This window comes from Podarcis pityusensis, assembly GCF_964106645.2.
Source record: "Podarcis pityusensis genome assembly, chromosome: 1".
In the NCBI taxonomy this organism is placed as follows: domain Eukaryota; kingdom Metazoa; phylum Chordata; class Lepidosauria; order Squamata; family Lacertidae; genus Podarcis; species Podarcis pityusensis.
The window spans coordinates 89927661-89954486 of NC_138028.1; the positions used below are offsets into that span (position 1 = coordinate 89927661).

The 26826-nt window shown below is 39.9% G+C and overlaps 1 protein-coding gene across 2 annotated transcripts in view; it reads right to left on the reverse strand.

Annotated features, from left to right (window-relative positions):
* The window catches only part of CNTNAP5 (contactin associated protein family member 5), a 293336-nt gene that overhangs the window by 94244 nt on the left and 172266 nt on the right, over positions 1-26826 (reverse strand). For both annotated transcript variants that reach the window (XR_013986401.1, XM_081005692.1), the window contains exons 11-12: positions 21579-21685; positions 3204-3323 (exon numbers count right to left, since the gene is read on the reverse strand). Coding sequence is in view for 1 of the 2 variants with exons in the window: in XM_081005692.1 (XP_080861818.1) it covers positions 3204-3323; positions 21579-21685 (227 nt within the window). In the remaining variant the exon portion in view is untranslated. The remainder of the gene's footprint in view (positions 1-3203; positions 3324-21578; positions 21686-26826) is intronic.

A 26826-nucleotide genomic window follows, 5' to 3' on the forward strand; every position in this document is an offset into this window, starting at 1 on the left:
GGAACAGACTCTTGGGCTGGGGGTGTGTTATTGGGGAAGGTGTTGTTGCTGCCATTGTTTTTGTATATTTAGTTTAGATTTTGTTATGATTTATGCAGAAATTGTTAAGTTTGGTTGCGTATTTTTATTTATTGTTTATTTGTGCATGTGTGTTGAGATATATATATATATATATATGTTGTAAGTCTCCCTTAGTATGGTTTGAACTGTGGATAGGCAGCATTCAAATATGCATTGCCAATGGCCAATGATGTTAAAGTCTAACAGCCTATTACTACTCCTGATGCGAATGTCTCTAGAGGAAGGGTAATAAAAAGTAGTCATTTGTATATATTTCTCCCAAACCGTAGTGGGCAGTGCCACTCACATGACCTCTAGTTGGTTATATCACTGCTGCCTTCTGGGAGGTACAGGGACAGGGGTGAGGGGCAAGCTAGGTCAGCATGGTGGAAACCAGTGCTTCTACCAGTGTGTTTGTATTATATCAGCCTCCACACTCCTTCCCTCCCTGCATCACTCAGTAAACAGCAGCAGTGAGGCAACTAACCAGGGTCAGGTAAGCAGCAGTGCCCCTCCATGCTGTCCACTATGGCTCTCAAACCAGTTCTTCAAGTAGGAAACTCTCCAGATAGAGAGTTACATTATGTTGGTTTGTTTATTTCCAGCACACACAGCCTACATGTTCCATTGGTCAGTAAGAACATGAAAGGATGTATTGTCTTATATACAGAGGCTGGCAGAGGAAGATTCCTTAATTCACTGAACTTCTGTACCAGGATCAGGAGCTTTTGGGGGTTGGCGCTGGAGAGAGTGTTTCCACACCTCTATTTGGTCCCAAAACACTGTGGTGCAAAATTGCCCAAATACGTCTACTATTCATTATGTGCTGCTGTTAACTTCTTTTGCTGAATAAGTCTGCTGCTCAAATTGCCAGGTAGGACAAAGAAATGTCCTAGAAAGAACAAGCTGAATGACAGCAGGTCCCTATTATTTGCCAGAATCCACTCCTTGATGAAACATATTGCTGACTCACATTGCATCGTTCTCAACAGCAGCCAAGTACTGCGTAAACTAAGATAGCATCTCAGCCTTTTCCTTTCGCCCTTTTCGTTCACTGGTGTTCATTCCACTTCATTCATTCTCCTTTAAACAGATAGCCCCTTTAAATGGGCCACTTGGGTAAATGAAATCCAAGTAAATTCTGGGATGTGTGATTTATATAAAAAAGGTCCGGAGACCTCCCCCCCCCCCTTTGTCTATCAGCCTTCACCAATATAGTGCCCTCCAGCTGTTTAGGATGGCAAATTCCATCAGCTCCAGATGGCACAGCTGTGACGGCCAAGGCCAATGGGAGTTATCATCCAAGACTTCTGAAAGGCAACAGGAGGGGGAAGGCTGCTGGAGATGGAATATGTGCTCTTCTTGTGTCCCTAAATGGTAAATTTAGCCTTACCAGATTCAGTAATCTTTACTGGATTCATACCCAGTGGGAATTTAAGCACTGTTCTGATCACACATGATTCCACCTGGGACACACCAGTGCACAGCATTCACAAGGCCTATTCATTTTATTTTATGTGTATTATTTCTGCCTTCCTTGGAAAATAAGGAAAAGAGGACCACCATTGGCACTACAGTCCACTAAATAGAATGCTCACACCAAGCTGTGAAAGTAAGAGACCTCATAAGTCAGTTCTTATTCTCTTTATGGTGGTACTCTCCAAACAGATTTTTTGATCACTGGCAGTCGCAAAAGAAAAAAGGATCCACATTGCTCCCGCTCTCAACTTTCTTAAAGACAACAACAACAACAAGGCTTTCAATAATGGATAAATACCTGGCCAAGTTAAAATTAAGCATTGATCTTGTCATACCAACTTCTAAGTGCTATTGATTTTTTGGCCTGGGGTCTGAGAGTATGACAAAACTGCAACACTGGGAGAAACATAGCAGCAGAATGACTTTGGGTATTGTAACCAAATAGTTCAGACACTGAGGTTAAAACATAGTTCTCTTGGGGTGTGTGGAAGGTTCATTTTAAACATTCTTCAGTATATAGTAGCAGTTAACAAGCCAGTGCAAGACATGGAGTGAAGGGCTATAGATTTAGTACTAAGCCAAATTATCAGTAGCATCCCTGAAGTTCTAAACACAGAGGGAACAATCCATATCATATTAGGCTGACCCAAAGGTTGCTTTTGTATTAATGCTTACCAACATTATTGTTTGCCTTGCTGCAACTGGATGTGTTTGCTGTCTATTCAATTGTCTATTACACATTTTTGGGATACAAGTGAATGGCTCATTCCAGCCCACTCCATCTGTGAAGGGGCCTTCAGAGAAGATAACAGAGATCTGTATTCTCCACCTCACCTCCACAATTCCTTGGTCCTCAAGCACCAGGCCATTACAAGATATGAGTGGCCATGTGTGCTTCCCATATCCTGTCCTGCCCTTTCTCTCTGCTCCATCAAGGAATGCAGGCCTGCATTCTTTGACTGAGCACAGGGAAGAATGGACAACAATATGAGATGTGAGCGCTCTGCACCTCCACATAATGGGCTGAAATGCACCATGTGTACAATCTGCTGGGAAAGGGAGGGAGAACAGGGCTCTGCTTTAGCCTAGGAGAATCCCCTCCAGCTGTTGTGCATGTATGCATGGTTTAAGAAATAAGTCTAGTCACCCTAAACTCTGCTAAAAAAAATTGGGTTAAAGTTTTTATTGTGTGTCTCAATTTTCTCTTTCCCTAAACTGCACCTTGAATCTAGGGGTAAAGAAAAGGAAACATAGGAAGTAGGGAGGGGGAAAAAGAGACTAGGGGAAAAAAACAAGGGAAAGAAGGTATGATAATCTTTTACCACATATTTTCCTTACAAGTGAAACTATAAACAAAGCTTTTACCACACCTTTAAGACAAATAAGACTGAGTAAGTTGTGCTTACAATTCTGTGTGTGAAGTTTGGTGCAACAAATCCAGACAACATCTGAAGCTCGTTTCAGAAGAGAAAAGACCTAAAACTGCACTTTGCTTATGACAACTCTTTCATGGTGTGTGTGTGTGTGTGTGTGTGTGTGTGTGTGTGTGTGTATATCACATTTGAAGCTCCAATAAATTTTAGGCCACATATTTTATAAAGAAAAGATTATAATTATAATTATGACCAGTGCTAAATGCAGATGAGATGATGTGATGTTCTTACCAGTTATATTGCAGTAGACTAAAAGTGGTGGAAGTGGACCACTTGCATCAGAATCGATGTGGTAGAAACCAGATGTTTTCCCTTGGTGCCGATAGGCTTCACATGACTTCTCATAAATAGCTGAAAGGAACAGAAATAGATATTTGCAGTATACACATCAAAATAATAGCTCAGGTAGTTTGGGACAATTTAGTGCTGTGCATCAACTGCCTATCTCACTGCATGGCGGCTGAAACTATGCAGGGAGCTGGTTATCTGTAGTGGAAGCCTAAGGAGTAAAGCTGACCTGACAGTACTCAGTTTCACTGTGAATTAGCTAGCAAGGGTTTGGCAACTACATGCCCATTCAGTATACAAATCTGTCTTCATACACAGAAGTGGCTGTCGCACAGTGAGATTATAAGCAACCACCAAGCATTTCTGTGCGATTTTAAACTACCCGCAGATTGTCCTGTTTAAGTGGAAGCAAACTCAACAGTCTTTAATTGGGCTCTGTTTGCTGGAGATCTTCAGTAGGAATGCAGCCTTCACAGAGAAACTGGCTGTGTTGTTTTCTTTCATTAAATCAAGATGCTATCATTCAAGAGCAGTCAATTTTTCTCACATATAATAATCCTGAAGATGGTGCTAGAATTTGAAAAGGGAGAGGGATGAGGAGAAACTGTTAGGAAACAAGTAGGAGTCAACTAAGGCTTCAATCATATACCAATTTAATTCAATTTGGGTTGCCATATTTCAAAATGTGAAGTTGTTGAGCTTTTTTTGTAAGATCTCCCTCCAAAATTAAATCACCAAAAGCTCAACACTTCCTTTTTTTAAAAAAATAATATTTATTAAAGTTTCAAAAGAAGAAAAATCACATTAATAAAAAAATTAACAATAAAAAGGAAAAATACAAAGCAGAAAAAAGAAAAAACAGTTAAAAACAATTCCATCTTTTCATCACTTCTTTTACATTTACTTGTTTCCCGGACCTCCTCATACCTCCCTCTTTTGTATTCCAATTCAATTTGTTAATCCAACAATTCCTTTCCCTCCAAAAACTCAACACTTCCAGGAATTTCCCCCTCAAACATTTTTGCCAATCTTCAGAAATTCCACCCGGACGCTATTTCTGATGAGCAAATCCCAGGTATGTCTGGGAAATTCTGGACTTACTCCTGAGTAGACATTAATTAGATTACATAGTAAATAATGGTTTAAGGGATAAAGTCCTTGAGTACAAGCTAAAAGTGATGGACTGTAAACTGCTATATACTGGAATATTGATGTATTTCCTTTTTCTGATCCATGGATTCTGTGCATTGTCTCCTTTCACCAATCCAAAATTCCAACTCTGCCTACATATATTATATACATATGCCCCTTGATTCCACATAACTAAGATGAAATCAGTTGTTACCATACTATATTAATTTGAGTTCATTAGCCATAATAGCATGCTTACTATATTTCCCCCTAGCTAAGTGCTAAAATGCACACTCTGCCACACATAGCGAATTGATCAAGATGTTTTCCTTCCATAGGAAATGAAAATATTTTGGAAACATCTTGCAAGAATGAAAGCAAACACAGATGCTTGCCCTCTTGTAATAAAAAGAATAAAAGCTTATTGGTGCTAATTACAACATATAACATTTGCATTGGGGGTCATTATTGGATGTTTCAATGTCAAATTTCTTCTCTGTAATTTTCCACATTTCACATCCAACAGGCATACTAGAACTTTGTGTAGAAGTTGAATGCTAGCACAGATTATGAGAGGCTAGGGGGACCTCGTAAGATTCCCATTTATTTTGCTCCTGGCTCCAAAAATGCAGTGATTCCCCTAGCTATCAAAATCATGCAGTTAATAGATTAGCTGCTTCATAATATTGTGGTGGTGGCGGCTTTCATTTGTGTAGTAATTCTGGGAAAAATGATAAGATATGTTTACACACTAATCCCCAGGATTTTACTGGTGTAGCATGTCTGGCGAAACATAAACCCCTCGAGGTATACTATGCTACGTTTCCTAGCAGCTTTCTTTCTGTGTAACTGAAGTAAACAGGTATTTTCAAATAGATTATCAAATCTAAATAACACTGCTAAATGGTTAAAGAATGTTAGTAATGAACAGTCCTGCTTTTCACTAAGCAACTAATGATTTTGTAGTGTTTTATACACACACACACACACACTTCCTGATCTTATGGAACTGGTTCAGCAAAGAGAACAATTTTGCTTGACACAGTAGTTGAGACAAAATCATTTACAGTCAGCATATTAACTGGAAGCATCAGGGTTCGTTTTTCTTCATGTATGTTTTTGATTCAAAGGATGACCTTTAGTTAGGGTCATCCTGCTGTGTCCCAAGTCAGTTTTTTCCTGTGGCTACCACTGATTTCTTCAAAATTAAGCATCACTGGCTTTAAGGTATGAGCCTGCTTATCTAGGGAGCCCTTCCTAGATGTCCCAAATTCCCCAGAAAAGTATACAGTTGGCAACATGGAGCAGACCTTCCATGTGGTTTATGCCTATGTTCTGGACCTCCCTTTGAAGGAAAGACCAGCTTACTGCTTCATTCATGTCCTTTCAGAAATTGGTTCAAGACTACGTCTTTAGGAAACCATTTTCATTTGTAATTCTGGGTTTTAACATCTTTATTTTTGGCAGTCATATTTTTATTTCCTTCTGCACTGGTGCTACATTTTAAATAATGTGTTTAATTGTTAATACATGGCTTTATTGTTGTGGTTAGCAGCCTTGAGTTCTCAAGAGGAAAGGCAAGAAATGCTAAAAACAAATTTGGAAACTAGCACACAGTGGAGAATTGTTTACACTGCTAGATGTGGTGGTTTAGGGATTGGAGGGAGACATAAAACGAGTCATCAATGAGAAAGGAAGAGTTGTAAGTTCGGAGGAACTTGAGGCGCAAGGAAAATAGCAACATTTAGTTCACCACTTGCTCTAATGAAGCTTCACATGGCAAAAGAAAGAACTAATCAGGTAGCAGCATTTTCAAACCTTCCAACATTTCTCTGATGGAAATTATCAACAACAGCATCAACAACAATTTTATTATTTATACCCCACCTATTTGGTTTGCCCCAGCCAGTCTAGACGGCTTCCAACATATATAAAAAAATAATAAAACTATACAGGGCTGCCTTCAGATGTCTTCCAAAGGTTGTATAGTTACTTATCTCATTGGCTTGGGGGTTGCATAACTCCATACCCTACAAAATTTCTCAGCGGAAAACAGGGACGTCCTAAGGAAATGTGGGACATTCTGGGATTAAATCAGAAACCGGGAAGGATTCTGTAAATCTGAGACTATCCCTAGAAAATAGGGACACTTGGAAGGTCTGCATTTTGAATGCATGAATGCTCCTTCCTTCTATTTAAGAATAACAGTGATGGGGGAGATTCACATTTCATGGCACTTGTGGTTAGGACATATGAAGCTGCCAGATCAATTAGTCCTTCTGTCTTGGTGTAGCAAGTTTATACCAACTGGCTGCAGCATTCCAGGTCTTCAGACATGTCTCTTTCATACCTCTACTGAGAGATGCTGAAGTTTGATCATAGGACCTTTTCCATGCACAGCATGTACTCTGGCAATGATCTATGGCTCTTTCCCACACACAGAGGGGATGTACATCAGAGAGAGAGTGGTGGGAAGTGTGTAAAATTGGCAATTCTCATACAGTTCACTTATTGAATCTGTGAATGTTTTCACTAAAGGACACCTTATGTTGCCACTTAGGGGCCTTGTTAAATATACCTCTTGTATCATGCATTGACAGATACAGGGCAGAAAAATAATTAAGCAGAAATGTATATACTGAGTTGGCTGTGGGTTATGGATGTTTCTAGAACCTGCTCTACATCACTGGCCTATTAATAATTTTTGCTTGCTGGAGCAAAATCATATGATTTATTTGAAATATGAATGAAAGATGTGAAGTCACTCATTAGGAATGCAGGCAGATGGTATAATGAAGCTTTATTGCCAACAAAAGAGTCCTTTGGAGGTTATCACACAAACCAACGGCGGGGAAATCCACATCCTGAAAACCAAAGCAGAGTGTAACGTACGCACTGGGCTTAAAATGGCATAACACTCTCCCAGAGAAACATAATTGTTTTCAAAGAGATAAAAACAGAGATGAAATGAAGGAACTGATTCCCTTTTCATGTTGGTAGTTGTTTTTTTAATATTCACACTCTCAAAATATAACATTGTGGGCCCATATTTCACTTCCTTCTCTTTGATTTCCTTGATTAGTTTTCTGGCACCAGAAATACAGTATCATGTGACTATGATAGCCAGAGGCAATGAGAATATGTTGTTTAGGATGTTTTTTCAGAGCCATTCAGGAATAACATGTGGTCCCTCCCACACATGACAGTATGTGGGTGGTTGCCTTGCTAAAAGCAACACCCAATCAAAACCTGTTATACAAAATAAGAGATTCAGGACTTTACCCCTGTGGTAGTAACACAATGTGTGAACAGTACCCAATTTTCTTTGTGAATGTCTAAACTTCCACTTAATCATCTTCTCTCTCTTTTTTTTCTTTTCTTTTCTTTTTTCTTTTTTGTCTGAGCTACAACTTATTTTTTCTAGTGGTGTAGATAGCATCTGGTTGTTAAAATTTGAAATTTGGCTCTTCTTCACTGTATTCATTATGATTGATCTGTTACTCACCTTCTAAACCACCATTTTGTGCTGATTTGCACATATTAATTTTTTTAAGCACACACAAAAAATGCATTGAAAACAAAACTAAAACCCTAACAAGCAGAATCTTGTGGCAAAGACCCCTTTATTCAGCTGGGAAAGCCTGTTTGAAGAAAAATGTCTTCAATTGTTTCTGGAAAGTGAAGATAGTGGGCACCTTCATATCTCAATAGAAACACTATGCCACAGAACAGGGGCTTCTGATCTTTTTCAAGCTTGCAGGAGAAACCCTTCCACAGAACACAGTGATCTATTGGGTGTTTAAGGGATAAGGCTTGGTCCGAAGTTGTATAGGGACATTTAAGTTAGAACCAATACCTTGGACTTGGAGTCCAGGAGCAGAATGACAGCCAGTGCAAATACTGGAAGCATTATATTATATGCTGACAGTAATTCTGCCTCCACAAGCAGGCTAGTCACTGAATTTTGCACCAGATGCGGCCTCTAGAATCATAGAATCATAGAATCATAGAGTTGGAAGAGACCACAAGGGCCATCGAGTCCAACCCCCTGCCAAGCAGGAAACACCATCAGAGCACTCCTGACATATGGTTGTCAAGCCTCTGCTTAAAGACCTCCAAAGAAGGAGACTCCACCACACTCCTTGGCAGCAAATTCCACTGTCGAACAGCTCTTACTGTCAGGAAGTTCTTCCTAATGTTTAGGTGGAATCTTCTTTCTTGTAGTTTGGATCCATTGCTCCGTGTCCGCTTCTCTGGAGCAGCAGAAAACAACCTTCTAGAACTAACCTTCATTCCCTTTTTTTTTTTAATAAGATATTTATTGAAATTTTCCAAATGTAAATATAAAAATGACAAAAAAGAAAAAAAAGAAAGAAAAGAAAAGATACAAAATACAAAATAAAAATGATTTAAAAAACCACTCAATTTTTCCATTACTTATTTTTCCTTAGCTTTTTTCCCGGACCTCCTCATACCTCCCTTTTTTGTATTTCAGTTCAATTTGTTGGTTCAGCAAATCCTTACCCTCTTTGTTTATCCTAATATTTGGTCTTAAAATAGTAACGTTAGATTTTTACCTATTAACAACCCATTTTTCATATTCCCTTAAAGCATTACAGCTGGAAACCACTTAATTTCTATCCAACATCATTCTAACATTCATTAATTTTACAATATTTCTGTAGATAGTCTTTAAATTTCTTCCAATCTTCTTCCACCGACTCTTCTCCCTGGTCTCGGATTCTGCCAGTCATTTCTGCCAGTTCCATGTAATCCATCAGTTTCATCTGCCATTCTTCCAAGGTGGGTAGATCTTGTGTCTTCCAATACTTTGCAATGAGTATTCTTGCTGCTGTTGTGGCATACATAAAAAAAGTTCTGTCCTTCTTTGGCACCAATTGGCCGACTATGCCTAGGAGAAAGGCCTCTGGTTTCTTCAAGAAGGTATATTTAAATATCTTTTTCAATTCATTATATATCATCTCCCAGAAAGCCTTAATCCTTGGGCACGTCCACCAAAGGTGGAAGAATGTACCTTCAGTTTCTTTACATTTCCAGCATTTATTATCGGGCAAATGATAAATTTTTGCAAGCTTGACTGGGGTCATGTACCACCTGTATATCATTTTCATAATATTCTCTCTTAAGGCATTGCCATACCTGTGGTCCATAACTGTTCCCAGTCAGCCATCATTATGTTATGTCCAACATCTTGTGCCCATTTAATCATAGCAGATTTCACCGTTTCATCCTGAGTATTCCATTTCAACAGCAAGTTATACATTTTTGACAAAGTCTTGGTTTTGGGTTCTAACAGTTCTGTTTCTAATTTTGATTTTTCCACCTGGAAGCCAATTTTCTTGTCCAAATTATATGCCTCCATTATCTGATAATAATGAAGCCAATCTCGCACTTTATTTTTTAATTTCTCAAAATTCTGCAATTTCAGTCTATCTCCGTCTTGTTCCAAAATTTCCCAATATTTCGGCCATTTGGCCTCCATATTGAGCTTTTTCAGAGCTTTTGCTTCCATCGGTGACAGCCACCTTGGAGTTTTATTTTCCAATAAGTCCTTGTATCTTATCCAGACATTAAACAATGCTTTCCTGACAATGTGATTTTTAAATGCTTTATGTGCCTTGACCTTATCATACCACAGATATGCATGCCATCCAAATACATTGTTGAACCCTTCTAGATCCAAAATGTCAGTGTTTTCAAGAAGCAACCATTCTTTCAACCAGCAAAAAGCTGCTGATTCATAGTAAAGTTTAAAGTCTGGCAGGGCAAATCCACCTCGTTCCTTTGCATCTGTTAATATTTTAAATTTTATTCTAGGCTTCTTGCCCTGCCAGACAAATTTAGAAATATCTCTCTGCCACCTCTTGAAACAGTCCATTTTGTCCACAATTTGCAGTGTTTGAAACAAAACAACATTCTAGGCAATACATTCATTTTTACCGCAGCAATACGGCCCAGCAGTGAAAGCTTCAAATTTGACCAAATTTCTAAATCTTTTTTCACTTCAGCCCAGCATTTTTCATAATTGTCTTCAAATAAATTCCCATTTTTTGCTGTCATGTTAATCCCCAAGTATTTAACTTTCTTAATCACTGTTAAACCTGTCTCATTCTGAAACCCCCCTTTCTCCATTGGTGTTAAATTTTTCTCTAAAACCTTGGTCTTTAACTTATTCAACTTAAATCCTGCAACTTGACCAAATTCTTGAATCAGTTCTAAAACTCTTTTGGTACTAGATTCTGGCTCCTGTAACGTCAATACTAAGTCATCTGCAAATGCTCTCAATTTGTACTGTTTAGCTCCGACCTGTATACCTTTAACCAACTGGTCCCTTCTAATCATGTTCAGCAGAACCTCCAGGACCGATATAAAAAGCAATGGGGAAATTGGGCAACCTTGTCTTGTCCCTTTTTCTATCCTAAATTCTTCCGTCACCACATTATTTACAATTAGTTTAGCCTTTTGTTCTGAATAAATTGCACTTATACCGTTTTCAAAACCTTGGCCTACCCCCATCCCCTGTAGGTTCTTCTTCATAAAACTCCAAGAGATATTGTCAAAAGCTTTCTCCGCGTCCACAAATATCAAAACTGCTTTAGTATTTATGTTCACTTCTAGTTTTTCCAAAATATCAATTATATTCCTCAAATTATCAGACAAGTGTCTTCCCAGGAGAAAGCCCGCTTGGTCTTTATGAATCTCTTCCATCAATACTTTTTTCAATCTCTTGGCCAAAATGTCTGCAAAAATTTTGTAATCCACATTAAGTAACGATATGGGGCGGTAGTTCTTAAGCTGAGTCTTTTCAGTCTCTGTCTTCGGTATAAGTGTAATGTACGCCTCTTTCCAAGACTCTGGTGCCCTTTTCCCTTCCAATATTTCATTGCAGACTTCCTTTAAAGGTTGTAATAGCCACTCTTTCAAAGATCTATAATATCTAGTAGTCAGCCCATCCGGTCCTGGAGATTTGCCTAATTGCATGTTTTGAATGGCACCTTCTACTTCCTGTTCAGATATTTTATAGTTCAACATTAATTTACTTTCTTGGGATATTTTTTGTAATCCATTTGTCTTCAAAAATTGGTCTATATCCATTTCTTTCTGTGGCCCTTGTGTATATAGTTGTTTAAAATACCTCTGGAAACAGTTTCTAATCTCAATTGGGTTATGTATATTCTTTCCTTCCACTTCTAAATTTGTAATAGTATTTAATTTTTGTCTTTTTTTCATTTGCCAGGCCAGCAATTTCCCACATTTGTTAGCTGATTCAAATGTTTTTTGTCTCATTTGTTTAATTTTCCATTCTATTTCCTGATTCATCATTTTCATATATTGTACTTGATATAATTTTATTTCTCTCAAAATCTCCTGCAACTTTGGTTTTGCTCTCAATTTCTTCTCACTTTCTTTTATTTTCTCCAAAATTTTATCTTTCTTCTTATTTTGATTTCTCTTCTTCATTGTGTTCTGTTGTATCAGAAACCCTCTCATGACAGCTTTACTTGCGTCCCAGATTACTCTTTTTTCTACATTAGTATTCATATTTATTTCAAAATAGTCTCTCAAGGTTTTTTGGGCCTTTTTATACACTTCATCTCTAAATAGGGTGTCATTCATCCTCCATCTGAAGGAGCCAGTTGATGTTATAGAACTAACCTTCATTCCATCAGTGATGGTTAAGCAATGCAACAGGGTATATCCAACTAAGTCATATTCAGAGTAAATACAGTGAAAATAATAAACATGAGTAATATAAAGCTATTTATTTAAACTGATATATTCTATGTATTACTTAATTGGGCATAACCCATTAATAAGATACTGGGTTGCAATCATGTAAGTCAATCAGTGCTAGGGAAGGGATGAAGGAAAAAATAAGAGAGACATCTGTGACAGCATTGCAATAAGGTATGGAACAAGAAAGAAATACTAAGCAGAGGGTGACAATTTGTCAACACCATTAGCTCAGTAGTGATGCCTACCCAACAGCGATAGCTCATTTAAAATGTCATTTTCACCCTAAACCAGTGACAGTAATCAGATGGCTGAATGGGATTGGCAAACACACAGTTTGTGACATTCTCACATTTCTCCCCTGAGCATGCTGCTCCTCATATGCTCTCGATTTCCCTGAATGACATCGTGACCCACCTTCTAGGTTAGGCTCAAAGCACTGGCCAGGTGTTTGTCTCCTCCCTCTCAGTTTCTCCTCATATTTGGTCCCACATGCTACTTCTTCCTACACAACAAGATTACAAAGCTAGGAATCTTCATCTGCACCTTGCTGCTACTGTTGCTGAGAAAACTCTTACACTTTGGTCATCTCCTGCTTGACTACCGCAACTGTCTCCTCTATGGCCTTCCACTGACAAATATGCCCAGCCTTCTCACTTCCATCATTCACTTCACTGTTCAGCTTATGTAATACCTTTCATTAAGTCCTTACACGACATTCATGCTAGCTTATGAATCCAGTGCAGAAATTCCCCATTATTTCAAAGCCCTTCATGCCCATGTCCCCTTATTTCTCTGTCCGGGGTTCCTTACATCCAGATAGATTCCTTCCCCTGTGGCTGAATGTCACTGACAATGTTTATCTGCCTACTCTGACAGGCATAATCAGGCATCTTTGTAATAATGGGTGCTGGATGAAATGCCATTTTCAGTAACAACAAATAAAGGAATAAGGAGTGGGAGGAAGGTTTCTCCCTCTCTTCTTGTTGCTCTCATAGCAGAACCGTTAAGAGGCAGGCGGTGAACTTAACAGAAGTGACTGTCATGCTCACCCTCCTAATACAATTGTCATGTTAAATGCCAAAAAGAAATGAAATCTGTGCTATTGAAGAACTGAATTTGACAGGCCCCACTGTTGACAGACTAATAAAGTCCCTGCTGTGGTGTTCTGGGATGACAGATGGCTCATTTTCCTCTTGTTAAAAATACATATTTACTGATATGGTACCAAAAGAAAAGAATACTACAGTTTTTCTTGTGTGCAAATATAGCTTTTAAAAAAATAATCCAGAAATTTAGAGCCTAAAGTTGACTGTACATGAAGGGTTGTTTTGATTACATTATTATCTTTCCAGAAGGCCAGTTCTTTTAGTGTGATGCAGAAAACACAGGGAAGAGTCTTATGGCACCTAAAAACATTATTGGTGCAAAAGCTTTAATGGGCATTTAGAATGCCATCTTGGGCCCTGGTGGATAAGGGAAAGGATTCATATCCTAGAGTTCCATTTCCATTTTTTGTCTCTTCCTCATCACAAGAAAGCTGCAGAGAAAGTCAAGTTTGGGGCCAAGAGTTGAATCCCCTTCCCTCTGGTGTAATAAAACCTAACAAAGAAGGAACAATGAGCACTGAAAGAGAAAGGGCTCATATACAAATCTTATTTTTAAGGGACGTTTTTGTGATTGGTGTGTGTGTGTGTGTGTGTGGTGCTTTTTTGACACTTGAAAAACAAATCCACAAATTCAAAACCTGAATTTCAGATTTCAGACTTTGATACAACTTCTGGCCCCTTTTTGCAAACCATTTTTTTCTAGTCCAATCAAATTTTGTGATAAATGTTTTCAGTATCGATGTCATAGTCATTTCAGCTTTTAACAGTGCACAGATCCTGCTAGCACATGTCACATATTTGAAACACCCAGCAGCGGCATAGCTAGCCGCTTGGGTGCCTGGGTGGAGTGTACGCGCCATGTACAGGGGGTGGGGCAAGGGGCCTGTGGGGCAGGATAGGGGAGGGTGTGCCAGAATCCCAGTGCCTGAGTCCCATTCCACTCCGGGGCTCTGCAGGCCTGTGTTGCTTTTTTGAGCAGTGCAGAGCCTGCAAGGAGTCCGCACGCTGCCTCCCCCATAGCTGTTGAGCTGTTCAGGGGGAGGTGGCTGGCAGACACAAGCCCCACGCTGCCCAGTGCCCCCCACCCACACCAAAAGCTAAGGCTCTGACACCCAGGATATGTTTTAATAATTACCTAGGGTGTCACTGAACAGATTCAGATGACTTAACGGCTGTGCATGTGTGTGTGTGCCCACATGAGTGTGTGCACATATATATATATATGAGAGAGAAGGGGAGAGGGAGAGAGAAGGGAAACCAAGGTAATTCATTTTTCTTGTCTTCTTTTCAAGGCATAGAATGTGTTTACTTCATTTTGACATTTCCCCTTCCAGTGAGATGGCAGCCATTTGGAGTATTATTCACACAGGTAGAAGCAAGGCTTCATGTTTCAAGCTGAGTTTCAGAAAATCCACATATGCTTTATTGATTGGGAATAAAGGGTGATGGGAAACAAAACTAGCCAAGCACAGCTGGCTCAGCAGCACTTGTCAGTGTGAGAAATTCAAAAATTATTCAAGAGCAAAAGTAATAGAACAATACAAAAAGAAGAAGAAAAATTAGGAAAAGAGGGGGAAAGCTTACTTTGGGTGAGGGGATTCTTAAAGGCTGAAATCCTATACACATGTTCAATGGGACATACTGAATAGAAATGCATAGGGTTACACAGCATATATCATGTGGCCCCTTGCAGAGCCAAAAGTACATCTCTAGTGTATCCCTTGTTTGAAACATGAGAAGCAAAAAACACAGAGAAATGCACAGTCACAGTGAGAAACTTGGCAAATAATTAATAGTAGTGATAAACATATTGGATTTAGATGGCATCAAAATTACTTAATGGTCAAGTGTCTCAAATGGGAATTATTTCAAAATCCATTATGGAATTAAGAGTCCCAATTTGTTCTGTTCCAGATGATGGTCACACAGAAATCTTGAGTGGTAGCAAGAGTCCAGATCTAGGATAGCTCCAACCGGAGCTCAGGTTGGAGAGTCACATACAAGCACAGCAGATTCAAATGATGCTTCAGCCACAGATAACTTACTGAAGCATAAATAAAGCAGCAGCTGACTATGGGTGGCTAGATCCAACTCCACAGAAGAAAGATCTATTAACTATTGGCTCCAATGACACCAGGGGAACTGTGGCTCTGTTATGGCTTCCAGGCTGGAGTCCTTGGTCTCTGAAGATTATGCTAACAGAACACAAACTTATCATGTTGTGGAGATGTTTAGAAGATGGCCTCCCTGTATATTTGGGCATCTGGGGAGTGAAGTCACCTAGAGTTGATGTCGAGGCTAAAACCCTTCCCTACTCCATCTACTCAGTGTTGATAACTTCACCCCTCAAATATTGCACAAACGACAGTGGGCCATGATGTGGGCTGCGGGGGGAAATGTGGGTGCTTTGCAATAGGCTTGGAAAACAAAGGTTGCCTGGGTGACAGTGGCCAATGCAGAAAGTGAAAGGGGGGAGTTGTTTCTGCAAGTGGTGCTGGGAAGAAGGAGGAAGTGGGCAGAATGCCATGCGGCACTGAAAAAGAAGACATCTTCACCACAAGGCAGAGGCAGCATGGCTGATTCATCTGCTTGTGGGTCTGAGCTGGTTGCTCTTTGGAGCACAGCAAATGACTCTCCTGTGATATGAATTCCCTGAACCCTCTCCATCCAGATGCAGGTTTAAATATGTGTAAATAATCTATATTTCATAAAGACAATGCGGTCTCTGCTGTGCCTAATTTCTGACGAAAGCACAAACCCTACGTAGAGGGGCCACTAGGGGCGCATCGGAAGATGGCTGACATTAACATCTCTCCGACCCACACGAGGTAATTAGGAGGCTGTGATGGGAGTGAATAGCCTCCCTGCCCCCCCAAGCGTGTGGGGGGACTGCCCTTGCCTGCTGTGCCCTATACCACCCCCGAATTTGTGGGGATGGGGGCACTAGGCAGAAAGCCCTCCTGTGGATCTCGGCGCTCCTGGACGCTGTCTCTGATCCGTGCCTCTAGCTGCAGCAACTTCAAAAGAAACAATTAGGAGAAAGCGAATGCACATATTTCAAGGAAGAAGGGGGAGTAAAGACTGCTAACTGAAGAGATCTCTGATAAATAAGACGGGTCGGAGGAACAAGAATAAATCATGAGAAGACACACCAAGGCTCAGTATGTTCGGCAACGGGACTGGATGGGGGAGGGGGGAAAACTTTCCTTTCTGTTCTCTATGTGATTAACTAAGAATCCCCCCACAAGTCACAAGTCAGAAATGCCGTTTAAATGACTTAAGCTGTGGATTTAAGGCTGTGTGGAGATAATTTTCTAACCAAAGCATGTTTCAAGAAGATCGTGGAAAGTATAAGAGCTTTGGAATGACGCAGTAAAAAATACCGTTGCCATTTTGGCAAGTTCTGTCGGAAGACTTAAGTCTGGGAGGAGGAACAGAGCTGTTTTTATATTGTGGGTGAGCCTCCTCAATGAGACTAAAGAACGACAGATTTGCGAGATTAATGATGGAAAGAGTGCTGTTATTTATGAAAGTGATGATATATGGAAACCATCTTGATATGATGATTGGACGAACGGAGAAATTCACACAGGATTACAATTGGTGTTTACCAGCTTAAAGAGATTATCAGAAGAGATCCAAAAGAAAAATAAGAAAAATATATGAATAAGATGAGATGTGGAAACAGCAGGATAAGACTGGATAGAATTATGAACATTATTTGGACAGATTTGTGGATATTAACACAGCAGCAAGATAATGATCGGAATCCCCCTTCGGAACTTGAAATATGGGTCCCCTCAACAAAAATTTAAAATTCAGCTTTGTAATTCAGAATTTAGGTGATTTGATTTGATTTGATTTGATTGGTCGGTTAATAAAAATTATTTTTTAAAAAAGAAAAGAAAACACAAACCCTACGTGAGTGCCTGGAACCCCCTGGAATCTTTCTACCACTTGGTGGTGATTGGGTGTGGCATGTAACCATACCATCCCTTCTTAAATTGGTACTTCACAAGTGACTAAAAGGCATATCTAATAGTCTATACATGGCAGCCACTAAAACTGTTTGTTCCATTAGGGAATTATGGTCTGCCTACTGTTGGATGTATCTTCTCACAGCAGTCAAGTACCCCATTAAGATGAGACATTATCAACACATGATAGCAAGAGAGGCACTTGCTGACACTATGTCGCTAAACAATGTAATAGCTACTTAGTAAGCACACATTGTTCTTAAATAAAATAGTTATTGGCTACTCCTTGAGAAATGCTTTAATTTTAACCATCAGGACATTCAAAAATATAAGGAATGTAAGTTATACAGCATGTAGTTAACACACACACCTTTCTTTGGGTCAATGTGGTTCCTGTTTCATGGAAACAATCAAGATATCCCAGTCAAATTTATTCCAGTTAAAAATGTCGTTTTAGTGAGAGAAAATAAGCCAGGTTTTCATGGTGGCTAGGTGGGGGAAAGTATTCATCTATCAAATGACACCTACCAAAGCAGAACGTTCAGTCTACCTGAATATTGGTACATCTGAGTATTTCATTTCAATGTAGAGCCAAAATGAATGTTGAAATGTTGGCATTTCCTGTGGGATGAAATTTCCATTTATGGAGCTGTGTTAATATTCTGCATATGTAATATTGGAAATTGTCTGACATTTCCTTTTCTTTTTCTTTTGGTAGGGAACATCCCTCTGGCAGCAAAGGAAACTTGTTAAGAGACCTTTTTTGTATGTATAAGATTAGCATGTACTGATTCAAATATCAGGGACTGTAATAATTTTTGTTAAATATCTCATAGCATGATGTTTGGACATGCTGACATCTTTCAGAACATAAGGGAGAAGTTATTTCTGTTACATCACCAAGGGAATATATAATCTATGGATGGCAGGATGAACTCCAGAGTGGAGAGATGAATGTCAGTAGTAACAGTGGAAGAAAGGAAAAACAAGAATTTGTGTTTCAGGAAGCAAGGATGGAGATAGGATGGAGAAGGAAAAGCCTAAAAAGAAAAGGGCAAAAAGCTAGGCTATAGACAAGACTTGCCACTCTGACTTAGGACATGCCATGGGAGGAAGGAAAAGGTGATTCCAGGGCTAGCCAACCCAGTGACAAATCATGGAGGGGAAGGGTTAATTGAAGATCTGTTCAACAGTGAAATGGACTCTCTCAGGTTGTTGTGGGCTCTCCTTCTTTGGAGATTTTAAAGCAGAGGTTGGATGGTCCTCTGTCATTGATGTTTTAGCTGAGTTTCCTGCATTGCAGGGGTTATACTAGATTACCCTCAGAGTCCCTTCCAACTCTACGATTCTATGAAGGAATAGAGGTTTAAATAAACAGATCTCAGGAGGGCTCTGAGAATAAGAAAAGCTCAGAATTCATCCAAGTGGAGAGCTTACAAGGTGGTTTCTAATAGCAAGAGAACCCTGAGGCTCTGAAGACTCCTGTGATCTATAGTGAGAAAGTGGAAGATTTCACAATGTTGAATATAATGCAGAAGAAAACATTTCTATAATCAGCCAGTTTTCGGGATTGAATTTTCTGAAAATCATAATGTCAGACTTATCTGTACAGTATTCCCCCCCCTCTAAATCCCATTTCACTCCTTGATCTTGATGAGACTTGAGCTATTGGCTTTATTGGTTCCATGACAAATACCAACATTTATTTCATATTATATGCATTATTATGCACTTAATGGTGGTGAGGATTCCAGTTTGCTCCACGTTTTGGAGAGCACATATTCATTTCGCCAGTCTTGAATCAGTGTGCAGATCAGGATGTTGAACTGTGGATCAAGCTGCACACTTGACAAACAGATCTTGAAAAAAACAAATGGCAAGGAAAAAATGCAGAAAAATAGACTTGACTTTAAATTAGGCCATTCCACATGTGCATTTTACTTTGTCCCTCTCCAGGTGCTTCACCAAACTTTAGCACCTGAGAAAATGGAACTAGCAACCATTAACAAAAACAGAAAAAAACAAAAAATGCTTCAGACTCCATGAGGACAATAAGAGCCAATACTCCAGTTTAGGCTTCTGAGAGACTATTCAGAGCATCAGTTACCATATGTCTTTGTAGTGCTACTGATTCTCCTCCCTGCACACAAAGAGGACAGTTTCATAAAATGAAAGCATATTTTGGAGTTGGCAAAAATTGAATTGCCGTGATCTTCATTTCAAAAGTGCTACTCTGAAACATGCCTCTGTTTCTAATAAAACAAAATTGCATTGATATGTGAAAGTTCAAGTCTGAAACACTGCAACCCAGGTCTCGTTCAAGCGCAGCTCACCACAGATTGCTTTCAAAACCCAGAACAAAAATACTTTTCAGAATCATTACATGGTTCATGCAGCATGTAAAGTGGGAAATGAGTATTTTTAAAAACTCAAACATCCATGCCTAGAAATATGTCAATTTAGTACAAATGTTCTGTTGGGTAAGTACATTTTCATCTATTTCTGTGAAACAAATACCTTCAGCTATTGTTCATGTTGAAATCTGCCAAAAAGAACTCTATCATCCAAGCTCTCGGGGTTCACCTGTACTGAATGCAATAAAGGAACACCACCGCAAAAGAGAAGAAAATGAAAAAGTGCCTCCGTCTAGCAGAGTACAATGGGTAAATGAATTGCAGTTAGAGCCACGGGGGGGGGGGGGAGGGAGCCACTCAGGGATGGGGCATGTGGATTCCTATTCCACCCTTCCTATGTAGCAATGTGAGATTAGCTAGATACCAGCTATGTGGCCAAACAGGAATGTTCTCCATATATGCCAGTTAGCTGGGATGTATGTTGTTGCTAATTATTGCATTTGTTAGCCGCGTTACACACTATTGTATATTGCAAGCCATGGAAAGAATAGTCAGATGGGGTGCTGTGATTATCAGGTTAATTTGATTTGGTCTCTTTCAGCGGGAAATGAAGCAGGTACGAAGGAGATTTGTTTCCATCTCAAAGCCATTGCCTGCAGCCCACTAATTTTATGCAACACCTTCTGCGTCTCCCTGTAGTCATTTAGACAGTGAGGAAATGAGGCCGTGCCTGTAGCCTTCTTTCCCCAGCTGCTCATATTATGTGGCTTTTGATAGTGGCCTCCATTTTGTCCTCAGAATTCAGCCAAAGATATGTTTGGCTGAAGTGGATGAACATAGGAAATGACACTCCTCACCCTGCTTTGGTTTTATAAAATAACCAACCTTGTAATTAATTTCTCTATGCTTGGCCTTCTGACTAGGGAGGTCATGATGATCCAATAAGTTATTTCCTCCTCAGGAAGCTAGCTTGCAAAAATGGTTGTTTTTGTTATGGTTGGAGCACTCCCCAATCAGCACCCCATGGAAACAACCACCCATCCCCAACTTGGACAGCCACTCCAGAGGGACCCCAACTGAAATGGATCTAGAAAATCAGTTTCCTTCCAAAGTGCCTGAGAATCTGGTTTGTGGCCACCTGCTCAAGAACCTTGCCCAAGTGAGATAATGAGAAAATTGATTTATAAACAAAACGACACTGTGCTACAGGACTCCAAAGATAGCATCCCTCAACCAATTCAGAATTGCAAAACACAACAACAACAACGAAAGATGACACTTCCAGGATAAGCTAAAAACCTCAAGTGACATAACTTGTTCTCAAAAGGCAAATCCATTCAGGAAGGCCATTCTCCTAGGTCAACCTTCTAGATTGACTACCAGCATCCTTCCAGTTTAACTACCTACGGTATATCTTTGTTCAAATCTACCAATCACTAGAAGTTTCCCAGATTTTACTCAATCCCTTTTTGTTCTGATGCCTTCTCATTGGTCATTTTTTTCAATTCCCCTTTACACACTTTTGGATTCTGTACCAATCTTTCAAAGATCAGGTTTTAATTTTATTTTGGTTTCTTCTTTGTTTGCTTTCCTCTTCCTGAACACCCCTTGCAAGACTCTTTCAATATTATCTCTACTCACCCCATCCAGGCATTATCCAAGTGCACGCCAGGAACATGTTTAACCTGCTTCTAGACTTAAGGCTTGGTGAAGGATAAAGGTCTGTGATCCTCTTTTAACAAAGATTTGAAATTACTGTGGGCATAGACGTCTACGCTCAGTGCCTGGGCCCCAGCTTTGTATACCTACTTACAAGTAGGTCTCACTGAATTTTGTGATTTAGTTTTTTCTAATGTAGGACTGGAATGTGAATTAACTTCCAAACTTTCCATTTCTTGAGCCTGTGTAACAGAAACACTTTGCATTTTTGCTAAATGATAAATTCCCCTCTGAGCTTTTACGCTAGAGTCATTTACATTGTGATCCACTTACAATTATGACAGGTTGTTCCTGTGTAGCCAGTTTCACCACAATCACAATGGAATGTTGTCCAGGATTGGGAGCATTCTCCTCCATGTTCACAGTAGTCTGGTAGACACCTGGGTGAGGAGGGTGAGAAAGGACAGTTCAGCAAGAGCAACAACAAAGGTATTAGTTGCTTTTAACCAGATTGCATATGTAATGAAATGTGCAACATATTGCCCTTTGCATAACTTTTCCTAACCCACAATGTTTCCTATGACAACAAACATTGGTGCATAGATGGAAACCATTCCTAGGTTTTCCGCTTAGCTTGAAACAAAGGTGTTCAAAAAAATAGCTTGCACTGAACAGAATTAATTCAAAACCAAGTTAAAATTAACACCAGAAAGAGGTTAGCTTTGTGTTCTTTCTGTGTCTAGGCAACATAAAATGTATGTTCTGGCCTCTGATAAGGAGTAGTAATGTAAGATGAACAGAGATGCAAAACTTTCATCATATTTTCCTGTTTGCACTGACATTTGGGGTGCTAAACTGAGTATCTGGCTATACTAGGTTCAAGGATATATGAGTAAAGAGAGCTATTAAAAATAAAAATAAAAAGAGAACGGGTTCTGAATAATATACTTTATGCTCTCCCCCTCACTCTCACCAGATTTTCTCCAGAGGTCTGATACCAAGTACTAGTGAAATGAAGAACGCAACATGAACTGCAGTAAAGCACAGGAAGTCAACAGAAGTGGGAACAGTGGGTGGTGGACCCAACCTGAGAGCTCATTTCAAAGCCTTAGTTATGCGGACATAAATGCAGAATCAGCTTTGCTGGTACTCTTGAGGGCTAGGTTCCCCCTCAGAATAGAACTTAAAGCAGATTTCTCCCAGGTACTATACTTTAAATATTTTTGAAATTTTATTGGGACAAAGAAAAAGGCTGTTTGGAGTTTTTCAGACTCTGGCTCACTCACTTGGGAGGAAGATCCAGACTGAACTCCTGGCATCATTCCCATGTAAAAATGATATCACGTGACTCTAGGGCCCTGGTGATTAAGATCCTCTCCTGGAACATAGCAGGCTGGAGGGAAAAGGCCAATGACCCTGAAGACAATTGTTTTATCAAGTCATTTGACATCATCTTATTACAAGTAACCTGGGCTCACTATGAAATAAACTTGGAGGAATTCAATTCGTACTCCCTTCTAGCTCATAAATCCAACATCATGGGCCGATATAAAGCGGGACTAACCTTTCTCTGCATTCGGCAGCCTAATATTGAAATCATTTCCCTCCAGCCATGAAATCATTTCCCTCCAGCCACATGACAACATTGCCCAGGCGTTCTTATTGAGATATTCAAACTTGGTTCTAATTATAATCAACGTTTATATCCCCCCTTGTCCTGACAAGCAGACATTGATGGGCTATTTGAACCAACTCACATCATTTTGGAAAAACTGGAGACCAAATCCCCCAACATTGATCTACTAATTGCAGGTGATTTCAATGCAAGAGTGGGTAAAAACAATTTTGAGCTTGCAATGAGGATCCCCTGCCCAAGCTTCTCTCTGTCATGTGACATTCCAGAGACACCCATATAAATGAAGATGGAGTTTGCCTTTTGACAAAGTGATCCTGAATGGTTCATTACCAGGTGAGTTCACGTTCGTCTCCAGGAGAGGAAATAGAGTGATCGACTACATCTTAGGCTCCTCTGCTCTGACAAACCAGGTTTAAACCTTTCAGGTGGGAGACCGCATTGAGAGCAATCACCTTCCTGTGATTCTAACTATTAACTCCCCCTTCCCCATGCATCCTCTTCAAGAACCCCCTGCCAGCAGAACTGATCCAGATTGAGCCATGAACTTTATGGTGAGCAACCGCACCCCTGGTGATTATTCATCTTTGACTCTGGCCACCAAATTTAACAATCCTGTGCTCACATCTGCATTGCCTCTGACTCCTGATGCAAGCAAATATTTCCTGGTTAGAGTCCCTTGGACCACAGACTCACTTCACAAACTTCTCCAGCTGTTCCAAACAGAGATCATGTTGGAACATAGAGCTTCTATAATTAACTCGGTAATCCCCCAAGAAGCTATTGAATGATTTGAAATCCTAATAACATCTCTGAATGAGTTTTCAAAACAACAATTCAAAGTGTGAAAACAACCCAAGGAGCCCTTTGCTGTGATCTGGTTTGATAAGGAATGCAGAGATCTCAAAGAACACATCCGAAATATCTTCCAACAACACCATAAAGAAAAAGCCACTGCCCTACCCCCAGAATATTTCAAGTCTAAAAACTTACTGCAGCATCTTATTTTGAAAAAAGAGATCTGAGCATACCAACAAACAATGGAAACATCTCCACTATGCCATAACCTCAAACAATGAAAGTTGATTCTCGTCCTTAGTTTCTGGGGCATTTAACATTATTCTCCTCTCCACCTATTTCGCTTAATGGTTGGTATCACTACTTTTCAAGTGCCGTGCATGAAGATCTTTCCAGTGGGACAGCTTGTCATCATTCTATGCAAATTGATGCCCCCGAGTGGCCTCCAGTTTCATCAGATGAAATAAAAATGTAAATAGGGCAGTTAAAGCAAGGGGAAGCTGCTGGCCCAGATGGCATAGGTCCCAATGTTCTTAAACTAGACCCTGATGGTGGACTCCCTTGCTGGCCAACCTATTCATAAAGGTAGATATGACTGGACTTATGCCAGAGGCATGGACCAGCACAATCATTGTTCCAATATACAAAAAGGGAGCACACACATTACCATCCATCTTAAACATCTTCCGGGAAAGCTTATGTCCCAATTTGCACTACCAGGCCCTGACCAGGTGGGCTTTTTCCAGGGCAAAACCACCTTGGATCATTGTGTCATTCCAGCTGCTCTGGAACAAACTGTCCAATTGACATCAATGAAAGGTTACTCTTTCTCATCAGAAAACTACACACCTCCACATGCTGCCAGGTGAGATGCTCCCAATCAGGCGGGCTAACCCCCCAAAACATTGCCAACAAAGGGGTAAAGCTGGGTTGCATCTTAGCCCCGTATTTATTCAACCTTTTCTTAAACGACCTTGCACCCGGTTTACATGGGGTGGAAGGCCATTGCCTGAAGCTCAGCTCCATCCACGATCCCATCTTACTATATGCCGATGGCACAGTCATCTTGTCTCACACAAGGGTTGCTTGAAGTGGCTTCTGGGCCACTGCCAGAAATATTGTATAGCCAACAGACTGGAACTGAAATTTGCAAAATCTAAAGTGCTTGTTTTCTCAAGATCTTAGAAGCCTCATAGGTGGGAGATCAGTGGAAACCCGTTGGAACATGTTAAAAACTGTAAATATCTAGGCATCCACTTCCAGTTTAATGCTTCCTGTAAGCTTGGACTTAACGGAGCAGATACTCTAGCTCTGGCTATTACCCATTTCTTCTTTAACAGAGGGAATCAGTTTGTTCCAGCTGCACTAAAGGTCTTTAACACCAAAGTAGCCCCCAAACTCCTGTATGACATTTCATTATGGATGGGTGCAGTTAACCAATCACTGGAACACACCCAATCCAAATTTCTGCAAAAAAATAGTGGGGCTCCCAAATTGTGTGCCATATACAGCCATGTGTCTGGACACCGGAAAAAGACTGCTGGAAACCAAAGCATGACTCACCATTATAACATTCTGGCTCTACCTACATTTCATGTCCAATCCGTCTTCTTTAACTTTCCACATGCTGACAGAATCCCACCACTCCAAATGCCTAGCTTGCACTGAGAGCAATATCAGAACCTGTGGCCTATCACTCTAATCACACAACTGAAAGCATTCCAGACATCCTAGAGATTGAATTCCAAACCCTTAGCACTGCTGCCAACAAAACCTGTTCCCTATTGAGGTTGGGAATTCCACCCTTGTTTGGCCAGGACACTCCATATTTACATCAGCTTTATGATCCCTACCTACACAGAGCTCTTTCCCTCACAAGATTTAACGTCTTACCGTCTGCAGTTTTGCAAGGTAGATTCTCAAAAATCCCATACTCTGAAAGATACTGCCCTTGTCGCACAAAACAGGTTGAATCCATCACACACGTTCTATTTTATTGCCCATTTTATGCAATATATATATGTATTTGGCCCTCTTATTGAAGGTGGGGATTAATCGCACTGACTCTTCCAGGGTGTCTCATGTGTTGAACAATTGTAGTAATGGCATTGTGGAGAATGTGGCAAGATTTTTGAGTGACGCTATGAAATTACGTCACCATAGGTCCTAAGGGCCATCTTCATACCTCATGATGTCTGGACAGTTTAATCCTAAAGTATCTCGTGCTATATTTCATTAATTGTGTTGTGCACTTTTTTAATGCCAATAAAGGAAATTGATTGATGATTGAATGTTATCAGAGTAGCAAGGATGAAGTGCTACTGCTCACAGTAGATTGTACTGAGCTACATGGAGCTTCGTTTGGTTTCCATGAAAAAAAACTTTGTAATTTGTCCTGCACAGCATCACATCAAGGTATTTTTCACTGCCCCTGCAGTCCCTTTTCTCTCCCCATCCCATTCATTTTCAAAATGTAGGTTGAAATCTTTTTTTAAAAAATGCCCTTAAGAAGGATTTAACTTATTTTGTTTATTCAGAAACAAGCTGACTTTGCTTATGATTTTAGTCAGATAACGAACACTTCTTTTTTTAAAAAAGGAATTATGTGCTATGTGATTCTACTGAGGGACACAGTACTATAGTTAGCATTGTGAGGTTATTGTATCTAATTAGCTCACAATTATTTGTCTAATTACCTCATAATTATTTATCAGAATTAGCCTAGCAGAGATATTATCCACACTAAACATACAATCAAGGGCTTGATATCCTGTCGTGCATTTGCTTTCACCACCTTTACTGTGTGTTACTCATGCAGAAACAGGGCCAACTCCACATATTTTTCTGCCTAAGCCAAAGGACAAGATGGTGTATATCCACTCCACCCAACATTCATGTGCAGAAGCCTAAAAGCCTGACGACTGAATTTTTCTTCTCACTAGCTTAGGAGGTGCAGGTCAGGAATACACAGCTCTATCCAGTCCTTGCCTTCATCATCTGCCACCTGAGGCTGCTACCTAATGGTAATGCTGGCCCTGCCCAGAAATATAGCTTTGTTTAAAGCTATAGTTAAAGTACAATTCCACACCTTGACAGGGAAAACTTAATTACAAGTGAGATGAATAAGGATTTATTTATTCACATTGTTGA